General features: G+C 36.3%; 1 protein-coding gene across 1 annotated transcript; it reads left to right on the top strand.

Moving 5' to 3' along the window:
• The first annotated feature begins 1,453 nt into the window (after positions 1–1,453).
• On the top strand, positions 1,454–11,508 carry LOC145781266 (uncharacterized). Its single transcript, XM_082593042.1, has 4 exons — positions 1,454–1,918; positions 2,417–2,521; positions 4,111–4,290; positions 10,011–11,508. Exons 1-4 carry the CDS (start codon positions 1,507–1,509, stop codon positions 11,027–11,029), a joined length of 1,716 nt encoding a protein of 571 aa, XP_082449168.1. The 5' UTR covers positions 1,454–1,506; the 3' UTR covers positions 11,030–11,508.
• The last annotated feature ends 12,119 nt before the right edge of the window (positions 11,509–23,627 follow it).

The following is a 23,627-nucleotide window of genomic DNA, read 5'->3' as shown; positions in this document are numbered from 1 at the left end:
CAAATAAAAAATATTAAAGAAAGATGTCTTTTGTTATCTGTAGTCCTTGGTTTGTAATTGATACAATTGGTCACATTCACAAGTATTTTAAATTTTATTTCGTTTATTAATGTTGACACAAAAAGATCATTGTTCAATGTAAACAAGCAGGCTGCAATGCAGAGCGAAAATCTGAATGCAACAGTCACTCATTTTCAATCAAGTCAACCACAAAAGGTGGTGAATTGCGGCAACTTAAAGTAAGTCCTGCTACAGTGAAACTTTTTTTCGACATTCCTTTAACTTTAACCGACTTAAAATTTAAAGTAGTTCTACGCAACAGATTATCACCACGTTGTCCAATTGCCATCTGTCAGGTACCAGTGGTTGGAGCAATCGTAAAAAAACAAACGTAACCACTGGAACTAGAGCTAGTTATCTCAGCCTGAACAGATGCCATTCAACTTTGATCTATTTGATGGGCTCTAGAAAAGGACGCATGCTGTCAAATGCAATTTAAACTCTAAAGCGAAAATGAGTGATCAATGAGCCTGTTTCTCTTGTGTGGGCTTGTTGCTAGCCCAGCATCGCGCTAAAAAGACGTTATCAAAAATAAAGTGAAAGATCTAAAGAACCACAATATACGCAAAGTTTTAATTCATTTTTAGGCTATTTGGCTATTTGCATATGTAGGCTAATTGCGTCGAATTTAGACGAACAGCAGTTTTTCTGTGGTAAAATGTTATGCAGTTTCTAGATGATTCAAAGTCTTCACCGTTCCAAATATACTTTGGCATGCAAAGTGAAATGCTTAACAGTTGTTGGTTGCTTTTCGTGTTTTCTTTTTAAAAAAATATTATGTGTTCCCTGCCGTGCTTTCTCATCGATGTACAAGATATTTTGCACACAAGAATAAAATCTATTCTTTGTGGATAAAAAAGACGTTTAAGTCTTTATCGTGAAACTAATACCTTTTTCTGCAGTTAGACTAGAGACATAATCACGGCAAGGGAGGAAAATCGCCAACCATTAAAATTTTATGTTGATCTCCCAAAAATTAGCCTACATATTATTACACCGTTTTAATACTATTGTAATTTATTTTGAATAACATTTCCCTCCCCAAAAAAAATTCTTCTGCACAAATCTCGACATAGGAATCACATCCATCATTTTCTTTCTCTGTGTTTCTTTTGGCCTAAAGTGATTTGTAACGCTTTTGTGCTAGATGACATCACTTTCGAGCAGATGGTCACCGAATGAAAGAAGCAACCCTATTAGCCGTTTGACCGAACGCGCCATCTTCTTGTCTATTGGCGTCTAACTTTTTTTCGCATCAGCAAACTGACGAGTCCACTTCTCTGCCGGCGTTTAGCGACATCTAACCTTTAAAACGAAACCTTTTTCGTCTCTCGTACGATAAAGCAAAATAAATTAGACTGCTTGCACATAAAGCTTCAGAGATGATTAGCAGTTCAGTGGAAACGTTTTCTCTATAACGGATTTTCGAAAAGCGGAACCGTCAGAATGGAACCAAGCGAAGCAGGGTCACCTGATTCCGGATATCGTTCGTCGTGCAGCCCTAATAGTTTGCAAAGTGACGTTGTGAATACAAAAGGGAAAAGTAGATTCAGTGACAGTTTAATTCAAATTGAAGATAAATTGATTGGAAACAACGAGGCAGCGATAAAAAGAGAAACACTTCCAGGAACTGTTCATCTTAAAGATAAACTTTCATCAACTTTTGGTAACAACCGAAAATTCGATTCTTTTTCGACAACAAATAGTCAAAAAGCAGCAAAACACTCGTTGGATGGTTTTGTCTTGGATGACTCAACACAAGGACCGAGAAGTGAAATCGTGTGTCCAGAGAAAAAGCGAAAAGCGAGAATGGGAAGGCAAAAGTGTGTGGAAGAAGAAAACTCTTCTCCTGTTTTAGGTAATTCTGCAATTTTAGGTTGAAATAATTTTGTGTTAAAAATGTAGGTGGTTAGGTAGACTTGACGCTTAACTTAAATACTTATGTTTTATATTCACGAAAACAGTATAACTATTCAAGAAGCTCGACAATTTTAACGTGCAAAAACAACTACAACCCCTCTGAGACGCTATCTTTTTGCTAAATTGTTCTTTCCCTCAGCATAACATTAAGCTTGTTGGTTTGCTTCATTGAAAATTGGGCAATAATTTCAGCTTTTTTAGCGGTGGCTGATATCCCATATGCTTACTTATAGCCTACCACCGCGTTGAAGAAGATATTAAAGACTGTTTGATAAAAGTACACAATAAAAACAAATAAAGTATGTTTAGTATTGCGTACGGTTGCCCGTACAATGCACTCTAGACAAAAACAATAGAATACCTAAAAATAAACTTTGTCAAATTAAGTTAAGTTGTCTAACCAAATCTCATTGCAATCAATTGTGTTTGTCATTAGGCATTCGGATTTTACCCATTGAAGAAGTGAAGAAATTCAGCTCTCAACTCGGTGAAACTCGTGGCTCAGGGAAAATGAAGATGTCCAATGAAGTTGGCACGGAAGGTAAGTTTCAATGCTAAAATAAAATAACCTTTGAAATGGATTCTCTTTCAACGCTGAGTTCTATATTAAGGTTGGAAGTGTAGGTTGTAAGTTAATTGGATGTTTATAAACGTGATGCACACCACGACAGATATTTTGATATCACTACACATAAAAAATAACCCAAATAAACATAGAAATCTTTTGTCAACAGATTTATTTATTTTTGAAAGACCTGCATACAACCGCCATCGAAAATCCAAGGGCTTCAAAGTATGCTTAGGACTTACTTTTTTTCTCCGCTTTTCTTTCGAAACTGAAATTGCGAAAACACGTAGGCTACTAAGTAGAGTTTCACAAAACAAGCTGATTCTTGGCAAAAAAATGCATGTTTGCAACGCAAGTTGAACATTGGTCTTGTAGATAGTAAAATATAAACTATGGTGTCAAAAAATGTTAGAGTTAGACAAAATACTGTAGGCTAATAGATCACTGACAAAAAACATTATAGTATTTATACCTTTTTTCATGCGCTAAGATTATTCCTGATCTAAGCCCGCATGTGCATTTCTTTCTGTTATAATTGTATACGCAATTTTGCTACTCTGAACAACTTTTCTGAAATGAAGATATACAGAGATTTTAAATCGTTTAAATTTTTATGGAATTGATAAAATTGCTTCTTTAACCTAACATTTTCAAAAAACAACCCCAACAAAAGTTAAAAAATATTTCTGTAAGGAAAAAACATTAACTGCTATCAACATTCCGTTCTGGCTGTTTTAGTGTTGCCTTTCATCTTTGTTGGTTTGCTTTTGAATTTCTAAAGAACTTACACTTGAAAACGATTTTAGATTTTACGACAAAACTTACACATTGAAGTCATAAAAAAATATTCCTCGTCTAATCTACTTTGTCAACTCTGAAATATCAATTTTTCGAAGCGAAAACAAGAACATGTACGAGCAAAATGGTTGGAACGCCTGGTTAATCTAATCAAAAAATAAAGAGCCCAAAATGTAGATACCAAACTCATGTTCAGCAAACAAACGTTTCGAAAACTATACTGTCTTCATTATTTATATCATTTATAACACTGAAGATGAAGACAGTATAGTTTTCGAAACGTTTGTTTGCTGAACATGAGTTTGGTATCTACATTTTGGGCTCTTTATTGTTTGATAAAACAAGAACACTTTTAAAACTAGGTTAATGTTGATCTAAGCACAACACAATTGTCGTGACATACATCATCTGTGCATTATATCTTGGTGGAAAACTAAGAACACTTAAGACCATCTTAACAGATTTTATTACATTTTACAACGTATGTGGTATTTTTTGTATCATTTTTTTTTTTTGATTTGCAGCTTCAAATTATAAATTTGCTTTTTGTGAAATAAACGCAATATAGAAGAGCACCTTTAATAACTTTTCAATCATTGCTAGATCACCCTAGAATTCATAACTTAGTTACAAAAGTGTAGGCCTACTTGAATTGCATGCAAAAGTTTGCATGCTAAAACTTCAGAACCAATTTTTCTATTCACACACAATTATAAAGCATCTCGAATTTCAGCGATGTTTCCATTTTGTTTTTGTGTTTTTAGAACCTGGCCAGGGGGCATTTGTGTGCCGTCTTTGCTCGGAATCGCATGAAAATGCGATGGCGTTGGCACAGCATAAGTGTGTGAGAATCGTCAACGAAAGATACTCATGCTTGGAATGCAACAAGTCGTTTGGATGTCCTGCAAACCTTGCCTCACACAAAAGATGGCACAAGCCGAAAGGTAAACAAACATGTTAAAATGAATAAATCTTTTTAAATCAAAATTAAAATAAAGAAACCAGTCTATAGGCTACTTTCTTTAAGTTAGGTCACACGCAGGCTCAGTCGTTTTTGTGCAAAAGCTAATATGCTTTCAAGTTTCAAGCATACTACTCCTGTTTGCGTTTTAGCGTTTGAAAGTCGTGCATCTTGCATAGCAAAACAAGCCAAATCAGTTCAAAGTACGCTAACGTACTTAATTGCTGCTTGTTAATTTTAAATGAGGTTTGCTTGCTGTGGCTGCTGTTAATTATTCAGGTAATGAACCGCCATGCGTCTCCATTAGGCAGGGGTAACCTTTTTTCTCCAGTTCTGTTGCTTCCGATTTAGTTTTCAAAACTTGTTACTTTGTTTTATTGAAATTAATTTTTCCTTCAAGAAAACAACTAAGAGTTTTTCAAATAGAAATTAGCTTCTTAGAATAAAATATGAAAAGAGTTAACTGTTGGGAATAATAAAGCAATGAAGGATTTTCGATTTTAATTAATTGACATACTTTTGAGCCAAGTAATCTTCTTGAAAAGAATGAAAATACAGAAAGCGTGCAATTCCATGCCTTAAGAATTTTTCAATCTGATGTAAATTTGTAGAAGGCCTAACTGAAGCTGAAATTCTTTTAATGTTAATGAGTCATAATGACACATATCTGCAAAGGAGCAACCGAATTTAACTTTATGGCAGCTTACCGAAATGCAGTAGCGGTTCCAAAATGAAGAAAAAACATGCTGTTTTTCTTAGTAATTGCAAAATTTTCTCGCTCGCTTTGCTTGCTCGATCACATTTTATTAACATAACCGGTGGTATCGCGCACCCACGTGTTTAGCAACATGTGAGCTGAATAAAAATCTTTGTGCTAATTAAAACCTGAGAAAAATATTTTAACACTCCAAAATGAACACATTTCTCATTCAACTAACAATGTAATGATTAAGTTAATTGATATCTTGTTATAAAGGTGTGAAGTGAAATGGCCTTGTATATGGCTGGGAAAGGTGGAGACACTTTGGACGGATTTTCGACGATTTCCCGCAACACTTATGATATATATTAAGGAGAATGGAGGCGCCACTGGCAAATAATTGTTTGTTTAGATTTGGATTGTAGCGTTTGATTAACAACGCTTCCTGAATTTTTGTGTCAAATTGGGATTTGCCTTTGCGTAAAATTTTAAATGAGTCAGCAGAGAATTTTTGATCTGTGCAAAAAGAACAATCCATGATATGGTCCTTGATGGCACTTTTCTTTAAGTCTCTAAAGTTCAGATGCTCCCGTACTCTCGTGGTCAAATGTCTGGTGGACATACCGATGTACGTCAATGCCGAATCACACGGACATGTAAAACAATATACGACATTTGAGCAGAGAGACGAAGGCGTCTGGGACTTTAGTTGAAAATACGAACTAATTTTAAATGTTTTATAAACAGGAAAAACGTCCACATCAAATTTATTTTTCATAAACTGTCCGATTTTACGAGCAAACGTTTTGGATTCTTTAACTTAATGTTCAAAGCAAAAAAGCCATCACAATGAACATCTACCGAAGTATACTAATTTACAGTACTTAGATAAGCACTGAAAATTAATAGACGGTATTGTTATTAATATCAATTCAATATGATTTCAGTGATTATAATACAATGTAATACAGTAGCGTATCCAATTAATTAGCGACGACCTTTTAAAGTACACGTTAATTCGAACAGAAATAAGAATTTATCAAAAGTCTCAGTCATTTTAGAAAGATTTCACCACCGGTTACAGGACCATCTTTGCTTGTTTCCTTGAAATTTTCTACGGCTTGAGAAAAAGCCCTCTCTGCCCATGGCAGTTTAATTAATTATTTCATGATTTTATTTCGCGTTTCAGACGCACAAAGTCAAATTGCAGTGATGGATTATCGGATTCAAAACGTTTTTGCCAGTGGCGCCTCCATTCTCCTTAATATTTATTAGCCTAGTTGTATCACGTACTCCGTGGTGCAAATTCGTTTGTAACTTATGATATAAGACTGTACAGAACGTTGTCAAAAACTAAATTATAAAAATCTTTCTGTGTTTATGTGAAAAATGATTTGCAGCTGAAGTTCAATTTTAAACTAAAACTTTGCAGCTCTAATTTATACAAAAATAGAAATTTTAATTAGATGATTTTGGTTAAATAGAAAATATGCGTCCCAAAGGAAAGGAAGTGTATTGGGTCCAAAACACCCAAAAAGCGATCAAAACAAAATAAAATTGTCAAAATTATTTGAGGAAAGCCCTCAAACCTCCTATAGCAGGGCTTCTCAAACTTTTTTGTTCTGCGACCCCATTTTGAAAAATATATTTCTATGCAACCCCATTATGGGGACATCCACGTTAATGACATTAAAACGGGGTTAGTTCTTTTGTCTCAATTTGTTTCGGTTCTTTTTGGCTTACTTTATAATTCTCTTACTGAAGTATCCATATTGCGAAAATGAGTCATTATATTTTCTTTTTGACTTATCTATTGCTTTCTTTGAGCTTCCATTATTACCACATGAGTCTACGGAACCTAACCACTGGTCCATAGTCAATTAATCTTGTAATTGCTTTAAACTTTTTTCACACCGACGGTTGCGGTCAATTGACATCATGGCAAGACTACAACCTACCGGCACTAGACTAAATTAAACTATTTCATTACGACCCCAAAATTTTATTACGCGACCCCATTTGGGGTCGCGACCCATAGTTTGAGAAGCCCTGTCCTATAGCATACTTTCTATTTTCTCATCTTAATTTTTTTATTGTTTATTTTCCTTTTTTTGAAGCTTTTTCGCTTCCGGATATTTTCTCTAGATCAGCTACTGCAAACATGTAAAACTAGGTAAGATAACAATGAATGATAACTAATACAATTTTTTTGTACAAAGCACAAGCACATTGAACAGTTTTTATTTTCATAAAATAGAAAAAAAATTTAATCAAGAAATTTATCAAGATTTTTTCCTGTAAAATTATATAACGCAAAACTCCGCATGGTGACTTGAGTTAAAATACTTGTGGCTTAAAGTAAGTGTTGAATACGTCGACCTAGCCGCAACATGCATTTTATAGGTTTACACACCCGTAAAGCGACTGCTGCTCACAAAGGAATTACTAAACACGAATATAAGTTATGAAACTTATTGAATGATGTGGTGCAATCAAAATCACAAAGCAACTAATTGCCATCAACCCAAATTTTAAGTTTATTGCACCATAGGTTGCGGCTAAATATAACTTTTGAAAACATTGTATTTGTTGCCACATTCTGCCGTATTTTATTGCAACAGCGGCGATAAAAATGTAAAAACTTCTTAGTTTTTATTGTGTTTGTGTGTTTAACAGATAGAAGGTGCTTCGGAATGTAAAGTCAGGGCTCAAAAGTTTAATGGTGGCAAGGTTGAACCTACCCGCAGAGAGAGCTATACGGGTTTACTTTACTTCTAACCTTTTATTTTTTCATGATAGACATACAAAGTTGCCATTATTATACATTTTACACCCAATAAAAAATTCACAATAATTTGTACGATGTTGCAAATTCTAACCTTTACAGTTGACACTAAGCGCAACTGTACGTGGCTGTATGTTGCTTTATTCTTTCAAATAATGGAAAATAAGTATTTTTCTTTCATCCCCTTTAGAAAAATCCCCATTTTGAAAACTTGTGATTCATTAAATTACAAACTCAAAAGGAAGAGCGAAAGTATGATAAGAATAGAAATTTCGACATTTAAAATAACAGTGATTTATGCAGATTAATATTGATTTGAAAATTGTAATATATTATATCAAATGTACAATGTAACATACTATAAATAACTCGCTCCTGTTAGCATACGGTGACGTAATTGTTGTGCTGTGATGCGTAAAGAAGGCGTGCTTAGACGTTTCTCATTCAAACATGTTCGTGAGATCCCAGCCAACAATTGCTTGGTTGGTCAAAGGTTTTCTGTCTAACGTCAACAGCTTACGCCATACAATGGTAACCGCAACTTCCGTTTTCATTGAGCTGTGGGAAAGTGCAATGAACCGTAACAAGACGTAAAACGTGCTTAGCAAGCGTGCGTAGGCTGTACAAAATGCCGCTTTGATGTGACTATGCATGAGTTACACAGCCATCCATTGTTTCAAAAAGGGTAGCATGGCTCTTTGGCTTACATTCCAGCGTTCACGCCACGCACGCCTACGTTACACGTTACGCACGCTATTACGCACTGTCATGTTGTTACGCATTTTCAAGCAATCTCAACTATGTAACTACTTGCGCAATAGCGTAACATGCGTTTCGCTCTTGTGATGCATGTGTATATATACTCAGTCACTCCAGAACTTTCTTCATAAGCTTTAAACAAGGTTAGAGTAAAGTACTCGAGAAGTTAGTTTGTTTTGAATAACACTTTGCTTTTGCGAAAACAACGAGCCTACTACGCAGATTATACAGACTATTTATTGCGGTCGTTTTTTTTATGTAACTAAACAGCAATGGAGCTGCCACAAATATAAGAAATGCAGATATGTTTGATGTAGAGAATAGAATGTTAAAACGGAGGCGAAGAGTTAGTACGATTTTGATAAATGCTTTCACAATTATAAAACTCAAATTACCGTATTTTACAAACCAGGTAGCCTATCATCATCATTGTTGTTTTTGCTTTTAGCTGATAATGTGATTTTTCATATAACTACGATTTGGTTTATACTGAAGTACACGGTCAGGTCAGAAGTTTTCCAAAACAAAAATTTTAAAGGCTAAAAAATACACTAAAAAACGAATTTGTTTGTGAGCAGAAGCAAAAACGCATTAGATTTTCGTACGGATGCAGGTTACTTCGTATTACTAAAACTCTGCTGTGCGCTCTTTTAGCCAAAAGCTCTAGATTTGTACTGAAACGAAAGACTGTAATAACCTCAACTTGCTACAAAGTGCTTGAATTCAGATTTACAAGTGAAATAGGCTGTAGTATGAAAAACGGAATAAAAGTTGACTTGGAATTAATTCTTGTGCAAAAAAATACAGCCTAAACTGTGATGTTACATTAAAGCAAATAATAAAGCAACAAAATATCATCACGAGACTTTGCTCAAATTATTTTCATATATGAACTTTCCTGAAATGTTTTGAGAACTGAAGCATCGTGATCACAACTCTTCCAGGAATTCTGCTTTGCAAATTCGAAACCGAAGGCCTTTGCCACCTTATTAGTCATGGCCCTTCTAGTAGCTTTTTTGTGCAACAAGTAATCAGTGACGTTGAAAGGCGTGTAACTTCCTGATATTGTCACATGATTTCATAGAGCATTTGTTTACTTATTGTAAATTCACGGAAGCTGTGTGCGCTTGTAAAAAAAGTGCGTCATATCAACAGACAAAGAACAGTTCCTTTCCGTCAATGGTCGTCAAACACAAAGCAATGCGGAAATGCAAAACCATTTCACGTAATTTGAGTTTCTTGCAAATGATCAAAAAGTAAAATCGCATTAAAAAAAATATCAAAATTGCTGTTATCATTTTTTTTTTGCTTTTACATGTATGGCAGCCTTCTTTAGGTGACGATATTTTAAAGTAAAAAAGTTTAACCTTGTCATTAGCAAAGTCTGTATTCATATTGGTTGGCTACTTATAAAAATGTAATTATTGTATTTTCTAATAAACACTTATTTTTGTTACAGACGGATCTGATAAAGCTATTGTAGTAAATTTGAAATCTTCTGAACTGAATCCTGAAAACTCATTTCTGTTGACAACATCCTGCAAAGAGAGTGAATCAAAAAACGATATGACTACAATTTCAAACAGATCGCCAGCAAATTGTACCGGGGGGAGGATTCAAAAAGCAATTTACCCTTGTCCTGTCTGCAAACGTCGTTTTAGACGGGATTCGAACAGGCGAAAGCATGCCCATGTCAAGCATCAGTTGATCTTAGCTCCTCAAGTTTCAGAGAAGAAAGATAAGACACGCAAAATTTCTGCGGATGACAACAGCTCCAGAGGATCAGCGAGTCCTGATGAGGGAGTTAATAGATCACTGAATGTGAACATCCAGACTTCGCAACCTGAAAAAATCTTCGATGATCATCGAAATGTGAATAATCAACGTTTCCGTGCCATTTCTCAGACTCCTACAATTTACACAATGCAGTTGCAACAGAGTTTAGTTAAAAAATCTTTTCAACAAAAAAAATTGTCATTTTCTTCCTCGAGTTTAAATTCTGGTGCGCTGAAAACTCAAAACGAAGAAGCAGCTTATGATCTTTCAATGCGAAAGAGAAAAAGAGATCAGCGGTCTGAATCTGCGTTTGAAACACTTCCTACCAACAAGGTATCAGAAACAATAACGGATCCAAATCAACCTCTCGACTTGAGTTTGAAGACGTCAAAACGTGCAAAATTGCGTCATAGTATTGCGGAAATTACCAAACCAAAATGCAGTGATGCACCAACAGTTCTGACACCTCTCGTTGCATCTTTTGCAAACCCCAGCAGTGATGTTTTATTGAATTATTTTATCGCTTCTAAAATACGCAATCACGGACCCCCACCATTGCTATATCAAGGCTCTGATTTGTTAAAAGTAATGCATCCGTCAGTGCGATGGCCTGTGGCTTCAACTTCGCTGTCGCAAGATTTTTATCGAGCCTCTGCTTTTAATTCAGGCCGTTATGTGGCGCCATCACCTCATCACATGTGAGCGTCGGTTTTTATCAGTCTTTCTATTTTTCAAGAAACGTATTCATTTACTTTTGTGATTTGTTGTCGAAACAATTTACAGAATTTTTGTGAGCTTTGAAGCACCAATTAATGCAAGCAAACCATCGATAAACGAATTCGTTTACATGATTGTCTTTCATGACTTAGCTGTCTTACAATCACTTTTCTTATTCTGCATTCCAATCAAAATGGTTACAAAAACTACATGACTACTGAATATCACATCACTTTTAAAACGCTTACTTAACGATACACCTGTCCTAGATAGCATACCATGTCTAAAAAGACCAAATTACTTCCGCAATTGTTGCTAAATGTGTGCTGATACGTATTTTCGATGTTTATTTATAATTGTGCTAATCTTGAAGCTTTTTATTAAAAGCAGATACTGTTGCATATTTTTGTCACTTTTCGCATTTGTGCTATATTTAAAACAAACATAAGCACTATGTACTGAAAGTATTGTGTGTGTCGTAGCCAGGCTTACGCCCAGTGGTTGAAGGTTTAGAAATTAAGTACTGTAGAAGGAAAGGCAAGGAAGCCAGTCTTTGTGTCCACTCAGGCATGTCTTAAAGTGTTTTGCCAAAGACACAGCTGCATGCTCTTGAGCGGTGTCGAACCGGCGCCCTTTCGAATGCCGCACCAGTGCTCTCACCACTCGGCTATACTGAAAGTATTTGCCATGCTTTTCGATGTTGTTTGAAACAGAAGATCTAGTGAAATGGAAAAGTTAATTTCACGATGGTTCCATTAGATTCGTTAGACTTTGCGAATCAACATGTATGCCAAGAATCCGAACGACACAGGAGGTAGGTAATCACAGAACACAGCGTTCGCCGCCTGGTTCATCGACAGGTACGTTTACTCAACCTTCGATAGGATTGCGAGACATCGGTTCGATAATCACGCCAAAGGGGATTGCTCCTAGAGTTGAAAAAACAATTACAGTGTCATGTTCATAGGAAGATACAAGATTAGCTTCCTTTGCATCCTTCTTCTAAATCATTGAAAGAGCAAGCACAAGACGAACTCAAAAAAGAGTGTTTGGTAACCCTCCCCTATCTACTGGCTTCTATGCATAACTTACTTTGAAAGGATATTAGCTGCATCTCCAAATGGCTTAAAACGTCATGTTTTTATTGCGTATCAACGAATAGATCGATAACAATTCTTAAGCGTTGCGTATCAAGTAAATGTAAGAGTTACAAGAGGTTAAAAACTTTGCACCTAATATTTTTAAACGACTAATGTTATAATGTACTGGCGTGCAGTTTTATTTGTTTTAAAACAAACTACAAAATTTTTTTTAAACGTCCAAAAGTATCCCTTTCTTGAAACATATCCACTAGAGTGTTTTTAGTATAAGCATAAAATTGACTGCTTTCGATGTACAATCCACGTTTTCAATGCTATTTTTTTCCATTAAAGAAACTAGCTTCTGCGTCAAATTGTGTCGTGATAAAAATGGATAGATTTGTTACTTTTATGTTACATATTTGGACAAATAAGAAGTTTAAAAAAACCAGCAAGATTCATTAACCCTTTGCGGTCGTCTACAAATTTCCCTATGTGCGTTTGTTAGTCGTTTTCGAAATAACTAGCAAATAACTCGATTATTGCATATTTGAAGTACAAAAGTACATAATCACTGTAAGCAAATGATATGAGCCAGGTTCGGAAACTTGTATAATTTATTGATCAAGTTTTCACCACAATAAAAACGGCTTCTTCAGTTTCTTATTCAAATAGAATTCAAATAACTCGATTATTGCATATTTGAAGTAGCCTATATACAAAAGTACATAATGATTGTAAGCAAAGGATATGAGCCAGGTTCGGAAACTTGTGTTACAATTTATTGATCAAGTTTTCACCACAATAAAGACGGCTTCTTCAATTTCTTATTCAAATAGAATTCAAATAACTCGATTATTGCATATTTGAAGTAGCCTATATACAAAAGTACATAATGATTGTAAGCAAATGATATGAGCCAGGTACGATAACTTGTGTAATTTATTGATCAAGATTTCACCACAATAAAAACTGCTTCTTCAGTTTCTTATTCAAATACAATTTATTAGTTTCAAAGAGAGTCATTTGTATTTTTTTCTGTGTGATATTTTGTGAAGCATTTTTCTGGATGTAACCCAGGTTATCTCGAACATGTTTCACAGTGGTAGCCGGTCTGAATTCGTTTCATCTTTCTATCACTGCACAATCCTTTTGCTCTTCCATTGGGAATTTTTGCAATAAAATGACGCCCAGAAAGTCGTTCAGTTTCCAGCTCGTCGCAATGCTTTCCGTGTCTTCTTGAATTTTTGTTTCGGACACTTCCTACCAGCTGTGTAACAAGGTTTTTACGGAAAGTCTTGTGTCTTGCAGCATTCAAACCTTGCTGTTCCCTGTTGATGTTGTACAATAAAAAGCCATTGGCAATACCCACTTCAAGTAACCAAAAAAACATCTTGCGCCACCACTTAGCTGATTTCCTCAAAAACGCATAACTTCCACAGTAGTGATCGGCTCTGTCCACTCCACTCATATATTTTGTGAAACGTAATTCAATGAGTATTCCAAGTTGTGCTAAAGCTACAGTGACCGTCTTTAGCCTGAACAAGTAGCCACAATATGTTTGCGAAAGCTTGCAGCAGCCTACCCCAGGCCCGGATTTAGGGGGGGCAGGTGCCCCGGGCCCCCCGACTTTTGAAGGGCCCCTCTACGTGGAAAAATGTGATTTTGTGTTATTTTTTCTTTCTTTCAGCCTTTGAAGTTTCTGCAAAATGCTGTGCATTGTGCAGAGTTGGTTTTTCTCGCCGTAGGCGCGAAAAAAATTTTTGCAGGGGGGTCCCCAATCTAAAAGTGCCCCGGCCCCCCTCTATCAGTTAAATCCGGCCCTGGCCTACCCTACGGTATGCCACTGCCAACTAAGGTACACGTGGTTTCCACTTTATTCAGTTTCGCAGCCTACCAATGCCTTGTTATCACGTGGTATTACGCAACGTGAAATTCTGCACAGTTCACTTTCAACACAACTACAGTAGGTTTTCTGACAACTAGATTTGCTTGGTTGACCAACCACAACTACTTTTATTTCGCATGCTTTGATCCTCTAAGAGAAGTAATAGCAACATATTTTCATAGCAAGTATGCTTGTTTTGCCGAAAATTTACGTTTGGCAAGAAACGGTCGCCTTACGAATGTGCAAAGTCGAATTTTAGGAAAAGGCGAGCTATACTCGCCTTACGACTAAATCGGCAATTTTGAAAAGGCGAGCCAGACTCGCCTGTTGACCGCAAAGGGTTAAAAAACTAGTTGCAGCGTTCATCTGATGAAAGTGAAAATAAAAGCAACAACAAACAGGTTGATTTATGGCTTCACTGACGCTTCGCGCACCATGACAATGCCCTTCCTCAGAGCGAATAACATACAAAATAAAATTTACAAAGTTATATACTGCAGTGCGGTTGAAGGCAAGAAAAAATAAAACAAACATTATTTTAAAGACTGGCCAAAGATGTGTGAGCAGTTACTTTCCACGTTAAATTACGTAAAATTATTCAACAGGAACGAGGAAAATCTATTACTGAAAGCTTATAAATCGTTATTGTCCTGACACGCAGGCTTCATGCCCATTTGAACACAGTTGAAAACGTTATCGTAATTTAATTTCGTCTAAATAGAATTTCTGTCATTCTCCACTGCTTCGAATTTATGTTCAATGTTGGAAGTTTTTACGTAATTTAACGTGGAAAGTAACCGCTCACACATCTTTGGCCAGTCTTTAAAATAATGTTAGTTTCGTTTTTTCTTGCCTTCAACCGCACTGCAGTATATAACTTTGTAAATTTTATTTTGTATGTTTTTCGACCTGAGGATGCGCATTGTCATGGTGCGCATTGTCATGGTGCGCGAAGCGTCCAGTGAAGCAATAGATCAACCTGTTTGTTGTTACTTTTATTTTCACTTTCATTAGATGAACGTTGCAACTAGTGCTAAAAACGATAATTGTCCTGATGAACACCTAAGGTTTTCAGTATTCAATTCATTAAAAAATGTAATAATCACAAAAATATTTGCACTTGTTTGACATTGCTGGAATATGAAGTAATGTTAGCAGACCCAGCAAATAGCAAAACAAAGCAAGGCATTGTCGCCAGCTTGAAATCAGAAGACTGACTAACTATTGCGTCTATGCAACATCTTTGAACGCAAAAACAACAAATTTATATGAAAACAATCCAAAAATCGTGATATGAGAATGTATACCAGTTATTGTGCTTTGAGCTGTCAAGATTTATATTTATCACAGCCCGTCAAACAACGACCATTCAAATGACAAATATAATAAGAAATGAAAAAGGCGACGTATCATTTTCATTTCCTGCTTATTGGATACTAATTAGGCATCAAAATGCATGCTTCTGAATAAGCCAGACACAACAACTGTTTAAAAAAGTCAGTGATTACAGAAATCTGTCGTTTTGAGACTTTAACTGATGGAATGCCTTCAGCTTCAACTTCAGTAGATTGAAGCAAGCTACAAATGCATTGCTGAGCTTGGGCACAGAAACTGCAAATAATGCTCGAAATTTTCGAAAACTTTCGCAATTTGACAAAGATGTGATGCAAAAATCCACAGTTGAAAAAAGGTAGAAATCAGGTCGCTGATTGGACCTCGTCCAGGGCAATGTGGGATTTTGAAAATGCTACATGGACACGCCAAAAATATAATAAGATTTGATGAAAATGTGACCTTAGCTCAGGAAATGATTAAAGGAGTGAAAGTGATTTATGATTTATTTATGTGAAAATTTATTAACTCACTAAATTATGACACTGATGCAGCTTCATAAGACAGTAGATGCAATATGTTAGCAACATAGCAGGTAGAAATATTATTTAAAATATTGAGCTTGCTTGTGTGAGATTAATTTTTATACTTAGTTTTGAAAAAAACAGCTTATAAAAGCGTATTGCTTATTTTCAAATTAGTATCTGAACTCTGGAAGAGATACGTAGGTGAAAAATTCAATAGAGCAAACTGTAAAAAGAAATGTAGGTATAAGATAAGACAACCAGCAGCTTTGTTATCAAATCTCACATTGGAAATACTTTGCTAAGCTGCAGCACCTATGATTTGTAAACGTGTTGAGCAATATATATCAGGACGTTAGGCAATATTTGGCATCTCACCAGACCTTAAACAAGTGTGGTGAACAGGCGCGGATCTAGGAGCTTCTTTTGGGGGAGGCCAGAAAATTTGAAAATAAACTAAAAAGTAAGAAAAAGATGAAACAGATATGAACAATCAGTGGTGTAGCTAGGAATTTGGGGGGTTTTGAAGGCCGTCGGGCTTCGCCCGCCGGCGTGTTTGCCAAAGGTGACACCCAGCGGCGGGGATTTGGGGGGCCTCCCCCAGAAAATTTTGAAAATTTACTTTGAATTTGGTGCATTCTGAGAGCATTTTCAACAAAAATATGGGTATTAATATTCCTGTAAAATGGTGCTGTCCGGTGGCCTTGCAAAAGGATAAGATCATGTTTTCTTCGGCATTTTTTCGGTAATAAAGCTAAGTCTCTATGTTTTCTTGTTGCTAATTCCTGGCTGAGATGTTTGAATGATTGGTATTGGCAAAACTCGCTCTTTTTAATGCAGTTTCGCTTAAAATTAGGCAAACTTTGTTTTAGAGACATGGGGACTGAAAGCATCATTCTCAATATCGTGACGTCACACGCGTGCCAAAGGGGGGGTTGTAAGTCCGCTGTGGGACTAATATCAGCTGTTTAGAAGCATATCAAACCATTCAACATTTTTTCACAAAATTTCGGGGGGGTCCCCCCCCATAGATCCGCGCCTGGTGGTGAACATTTAGCTTTGTCTGAAAAGGTTAAGGCAGATTGCAGAATCTTCATAGGCGGTAAGTAATAAATAAATAAAGTAATCAAGCCGTTAATGAACTAAAATTTGACTGTCACTGTCATTAACTTCAAGTCATACATGCGCTATTAGTTACAATGTGCTATAAATGGTTAGATTAGTTCAGCTTCAGTTCAGCAGATAATGAAAGCAATGTCATGTCCGTAATCTATCAGTCGTATCAATAATAACTAGTAACAAGAACAATAAGTTTTTAGGCCAAATTCCTGCAATTTGCATTTTATTTAATAAGCTAAAATTTAATTAAATTTACAATGCCAATCAATTTGAAAACCAGATACCAAAAGTCTCAAGAGTGAGCAGCTCTCTTATGTTTAAGGTTTTCTGCAAACTTCAAAAATGAATTTGTTATTCTCCAAATACATCAGGAAAGAGGAAAGGAAAGGTCAGATCATAGACATCAAATTCTGCAGTCAGAAGATGCAGTAGCTCAATAGTAACAAAAAAGTGAGTAAAAACGTAATAAACGCTGTTGGCGTCGAAATGAACAAAAGTTAAACTCTCTGTTCCGGGGGCTCAAACAAGAATCAAGGTTTTGCTGAAAAAGTAGGCTAGTCTACAACTTTGAATCGAAACAGAGAAAATAATTATTTAGTTCATTTTCCATGTGATAATACTGTGGTGAAGAAAAAAACCCTCAGGTGCATGGTCTTGACTTTTTGTCAAAGTTGGATGATAAATGTCAGCGATATATTTCAATACCAGAGGTAAATAAGGCTAGAGGTGAGTCATATTTTATCTGGGGTCTATTATTTGTTTGTCGCATCCAGGCTTACATCCGGTGATAGAAGATTTGGATTAAGTGGACGGGAAGACAAGGAAGCCAATCTTCGTGACCACCTTCAGGCATACCTTTAAGTGTCTTACCAAAAACACAGCCGCTTGTTCTTGAGCGGTATCGAACCGGCGCCCTTTCGAACGTCGTTCCAGGGCCCTCACCACTCGACAATGCGGCCGAGTCAGTTCTATTGATGCATTATGTTCATGTTTTTTCAATATGCTTTCAAGAGAAGTTTTTGCAAGGAAAATAGGTTTTGTCACTTCTAAAACGGCATGAATAACCTACATGAAACCAGCTTTGGAATTGCAATAATGATAGTTCATTGCCCACACCACACCTAACATAAGGCAATGAGAATTGAGATAGCCTCTACCTTTTGTTTCAGCTTCTTTTTGTGCGGTTGAATACTCGTATTTGTTCAGCATTAAGTCCAAACATAGAAATTAGATTGTGGTTTTGAGTTTATGTTTCGTTTGTGGAGTCTATAAAGTTTGTTAAATTGGCCTAGCAGTGCGAAGGCATATACCATATTTTGAAAGAAACACTACTCTATAGTGAAATTAAACGCTGCGGCATGTAGAGTGAAGACGAAATATTATACCGACCCAACTTTTTGCTCTACGTTTTAATTTTGAAAACTTTGTCCATAATTATGGCAATAATGAATACCCCAAGCAAATCAATAGCCTACATTGCGACTCACTTCACTTTAGAATAAAAATATTTCAAAATTAAAGTTCTGAAGTTTTTTCAGGCCTTGTTCTGTATTGTGTTGAATTCAGCTTCTGAGTGAAGAATGTCATTTCAACAAAATAAAATTCGCTTCCAACAATGCCAAACTGCACGCAAATATTGCGTCACCAGCTTTAAAAGTCTAAAGACACAAGATTTTAAATGCTATCACAGTCATTTATTTGCATGCAAGATTCTTGGTCGTGTATCTGTATATGGATCTGAGTGTAGCTATTGAATCCGCTGCTGTTTCCACTTGAATCTTGAAAGGACTTTTCTTTCTAAAAATATCTCTGTCTTGAAGCACAGCTACTGTACCAAAGTATTTTTATTTTTAGTAGGTTGTACTATTGGCAAAAAGTGATCGTTTTCCATGTACAAGATGTGTAATGTACTTTTCGATGAATTCTTTTCCATTCAGTAAAAAAGCTTTTGTATCAAACTGTGTTTTTCTTAAATGTTATTCTTTAATGTACATCGTAGTATCGCTGAAAGAACTTCCTTGCATCAAAAATTCATTTAATTCTTGCAATTAGCCAACACCGATTTTTATCAAATGATTGCCCAACTAGAATGCTGTTCAACTAAAGCTGGAGTATATGTTAATCATTTGTTGTAGGTATCATTTGTTGGCTTCAATATCGTGCGAAATTTATAACTGAAAAATTGACTGAAAAAGAAGTGGTTGAAGCCCGGTTCAAACTTTTGGACAAAAGATATATTTTTTAAGTTCAAGTAACAACCGGACCTGTAAAACACACTTGCTCAGAGAAGAGTTATTGAAACCAAATGAGGTGCATTATGTCAACAAGTTAGGCATTGCAACAGACGTTAGGGAATCATGTACACCTAAAAATTACTGCAAAACGTTTTTCACCCCAGAATATAATCGCTTTTTAATAGTTTTAGCCTATTATACTTCAGCTGTGTAGAAAAAACACTTTTTGTCAATCATAAACGCTAGTTGATAGCATTTAATTATAGTTATTATTTATTAATCAATAGTTTTAGCATTAATTCATAAGCTCATAAACGAGACAACAAAGAACCATTTCAGCGTCCAAAATTATCACAACGATTAAACTAAGAACAGATTTCTTAGAATGGGAAAGTTATTTCTTTGAAATAGAGTTTTGTGTAGACTGTACGGTAGAATGTGCTGTAGATGTCATTCCATTGCAAGAACAAGAGACTTCATGCCTTCTAGCTCAACTAGAATAAACCAACCAGATTCAGGAATCAGCATTGTACAAGAATATGATAATGTCAGCACGTAGTTCAACCAAGCAATATTTCGTTTCACATTTCACTTGCAGTTTTCTACATTGTGATTGCAGGAAATGGCATTTAGCCATTGTCTGGCGCCTTGGATTCCTTTGCGAACGGCGTAGCCTACAATCACTGCAAATTGATCACAGCAAGTCAGACTAGTTTTTGAATCAATGTCAGATTCACTTTCTTTTTTTAGGTTAAACTTGCGCCGCAAAATAATTTAATCTCAATTGTCAATCGTTCTGACACAAGCAGAAGCGTAGAATACATGAGACAAGCTAGCGAGATCTCACAAGCTTGAGGCAGCCGCAGAAATACCGCAGAAGCTAGTTAACGCATCAAATTACCCCAGCCTGCTGCAATACTCTGCCATACCTTGTTTGAGCAGGTGACAAACTTTTTCAGTGATTTTTAGGCCTGTTTTTTAAATTAATGCTATTAGAGAACAACAATTTTTGTAAAGCGGATATAAATGTTACAGTACAGTAGGCCAGTAGCTTACCTGTTTTATATCAATTTCTTTTGTATGCTACAGCGTTCAGTATGCTGCAGTTACGTTAAAAGAATAACGTGTCATTGTAATGCAATAGTGACAAAAGGTAATCACAAGACAGATTGTTTATTTGAACCAATTTTCCGGCAAGAAAAGAAAGAATCTCTATTGCTGTAGATTAGATTGCTTTAAAATAGCTACACATGCTTTTTTTAAATTTATTTGCTCATATAAGAAAAACAGAGCTGGATTTGCAATATTATCGTCCAATTCAACAGCAGTGTGGTAATCTGTGTATTCAGAAAACTTACTTTTAAACTGCAAACGTCATGCTTCCTGCACAAAGACAGCTTGCAAGTGCAAACTTGGGTCAAGTAGCAAGTCTGCAGGGGCGCCGGAACGATTTGTGACTGGGGGGGGGGGGGCAAGATTACAAAATAAGGGCACTTTTGTTTACTAAAAGGCCAATTTCTTTTCAATTCTTAAGATAAAATATAGCGATAATGATAATCCGGTATACAAAGAAGGGCACCATGCTATGTTATAATGATGTAACCTACTGTCAAGCCTTAAAACAACCTGCGGCCATGGCCGCTAAATAGTGCTTGAATGACCGCTGGTGCTACCTCCTCAATCGGCCAAGTTTGGCCGCCGGTCTCTTCTAGCCAATTATGTAATTTCGCAATAGAATGATCGTGGATTAACGGTCGAAAACATGTAGTAGGCTATCAAAGAGTGACGCAAAATTAGGTCAGCGCCTCATAGCCTAATCGCCACTGTTGCATTGTGCGGGAATATTTGTTATTGATGGAATATATCCATCTGCGATCGCCAGCGCTGTAAGTCTTGTTTGTAATTCCCGACGTTTATTTTAACAAAGTCTTAATCCGAAGTGCTAATTTACATCGGCTGGCAATATTGTCGTTTTTATGTCGATTCGATGTTGTCGGACATTGAACCGTTGTTAAAAAGGAGAACTAAGTTAGTTGACATCCGAGGGGAAAACATTTTTTGATCATATTTTGCAAAAATTATGCTTCTTTTAGTAATGTCCTTCACATCATCGAAATACCTATTTTATTACCTTGCCGTCATCATCAACACAGTCATGTCGAACGTTGTTTTTCATTGCTAAAAAGAATTTTAGGGGAGTGGCGAACTTCTTTAAAATCAGCCACATTAGAGACGCTCGTGCGAGTGTCGTTTGAATAGTCCTGGATTACAATCCCGATAAAGCAGTTAATGCGTGGTGCAACGATTCTATTGTAGGACATTGCCCAGACTTCAACAACGCTAAGTGATCATTTTAGCATTGTTGCAAGTTTAATTCTATTTACTTACTGTGCTATCGTTATTTTTATTTTGTATTTTGGCCTCAAAGCACGCAGATTTGGCCCCCGAAAAGGAGCTCCCGGTAGGCCACGATGGCTGCCGAAAAAAAAAACGAGTTTTACGGCCTGTACTGTGTGGAAAAATTTTGTGCCGTAAATATTATTTTGAAGCAAAAATGAAAAATTATAATTAGGCTAAAAGCGAATAGCAGAAATTGTTATATTGCAAAATGTGCAGTAGCTTACATGACTTTAAAAGGGCACCATTGCCCCCCCTGCCCCTCCATCTGCAGAAAAATTGAGGGCCTGCCCCCCCGCTTCCGGCGCCCCTGCAAGTCTGTTCTTCGTCGTATGAGCTTTCTTCCGGACTATATGTTTGGGCATGAGGTCATCAGCCACTCGACAGTCTCGTCATCCAGGGCCTTCAGTCCAAGCGTTCCATGTGGTGGTTGATGGATTGGGCAGTCATGGACGACATGGTCTGCTGTCTGGTCTGTGGTACCACACAACAAGAGCTAACGAGCCTGTTCAGTGCAGGGTGGGTAGGAAATGTCCTTTTCAGGGCACGGCAGTGCTCGCACTATCGAAAAGTACCAACGACCCACCGTACTGCAGCTAAACACAGAGGGCATCACGGCCAGCAAGCTCAGCATCATCGAGCACCTGGCCACCAAGCATCAAGCCCTCATCATCCTCCTCCAGGAGCAAGTCTGTTGTACTGTGTATAGCCTACTGGCATTGCAAATCGGTAAATTTGGTTTTATTGGCCATACACAATTCAATTCAATTCAATTATTTTTCTTTGTCAGAATGCAAAAGAAATGATATTGTGAAAAAGAAATACAGTAACAAAACTAACAAAAGGAAAAGGTGGCAAAACCTTAATGGTTTAAGACGTGCATGAATGGATCTAATATTAACAGCTCATATGTCAACACAGCTCATATTTTTAACAGCACAAACAGCTCATATGTCAATGACGCGAATTTCAATTCAGGAACTTTGAGTTTTTTGTTGGATATTTTGACTTTTGAGAATGCAAAATAATTTTGATAAATGCAAAATAGTAGTAGGCTACTACTGTATTTTGAGAAATGGTTGTTTAATGCTTTGTCTAGCAGCTGCGTTCGCAAGAAGCATAATTTTTGATCAAATTAAATACTTTGTTTCACAAACTTTTTGACAAATTACTTGTTCTGTCGGCTTATTTTGATAAACATGTTGTCGTTTTGAAATTAGCTAAATCGATTTCATTAGAATGATTGTTTTTTCTACTCAGACTCAACAACACCAGTTATCATTGACTCAGCAAGCTAGTTTAAATTTAACAACTGTAGGATGCAAAATGACGCCAAAAATACTAAGAAGCAGCTACGTAAAAAAACAAACACTTTTTTGTTATCACAGTAGAAATAGCCAATTTTCTATGATTTTTTTGTAATTATACTGTACAAGGCAGAACAGGTAAATGGGTAGCCTACCGTGGGCAGGTCTGATTTAGTATCCGTTTTCATGTTTTAATTGCTCGCTCCAGCATTTAGTAAGCTGCAGAGTTTCAGTAACAAAATATAATGCAAAACTTTCCAAAAATAATCACAAGACAAATTGTTGTTTATTCTAAGCAATTTTTGGGCAGGGAAAGAAAGAATTTTCATTGCTGTACTGCAAAATAGATTGATTTGAAATAACTTACTTTTAAAATTTAGCGTGCTTCTTTTGAATTTTTTTTATTTGCTCGTGTAAGTAAAATGGAGATTTGTTTGCAGTTTCATCACTTACTTCAACAGTTGTCTGGTAAATTTGTGTATTTAGAAAACTAACTTTTGAAGTGAAAAGTTGCTGCTTGTTGAGCAACACAGCTTGCAAGTGCAAGCATAGGTCAAGTAGTAGGTAGGCTATGCTGTGTCTTTAGCATAACGCCTACGGACTTTCAAGGCAAGTTATTTGGTCTTGGAGATACACTAGCGGCTCATATACCAATGACACGAGTTTTATGCCAAGAACGATGATGACAGGAAGGTATTTAAAG

Source organism: Aplidium turbinatum, chromosome 12, assembly GCF_918807975.1.
Source record: "Aplidium turbinatum chromosome 12, kaAplTurb1.1, whole genome shotgun sequence".
NCBI classification, from domain to species: Eukaryota; Metazoa; Chordata; class Ascidiacea; order Aplousobranchia; family Polyclinidae; genus Aplidium; species Aplidium turbinatum.
This window is presented reverse-complemented; position numbering and strand designations above follow the sequence as displayed.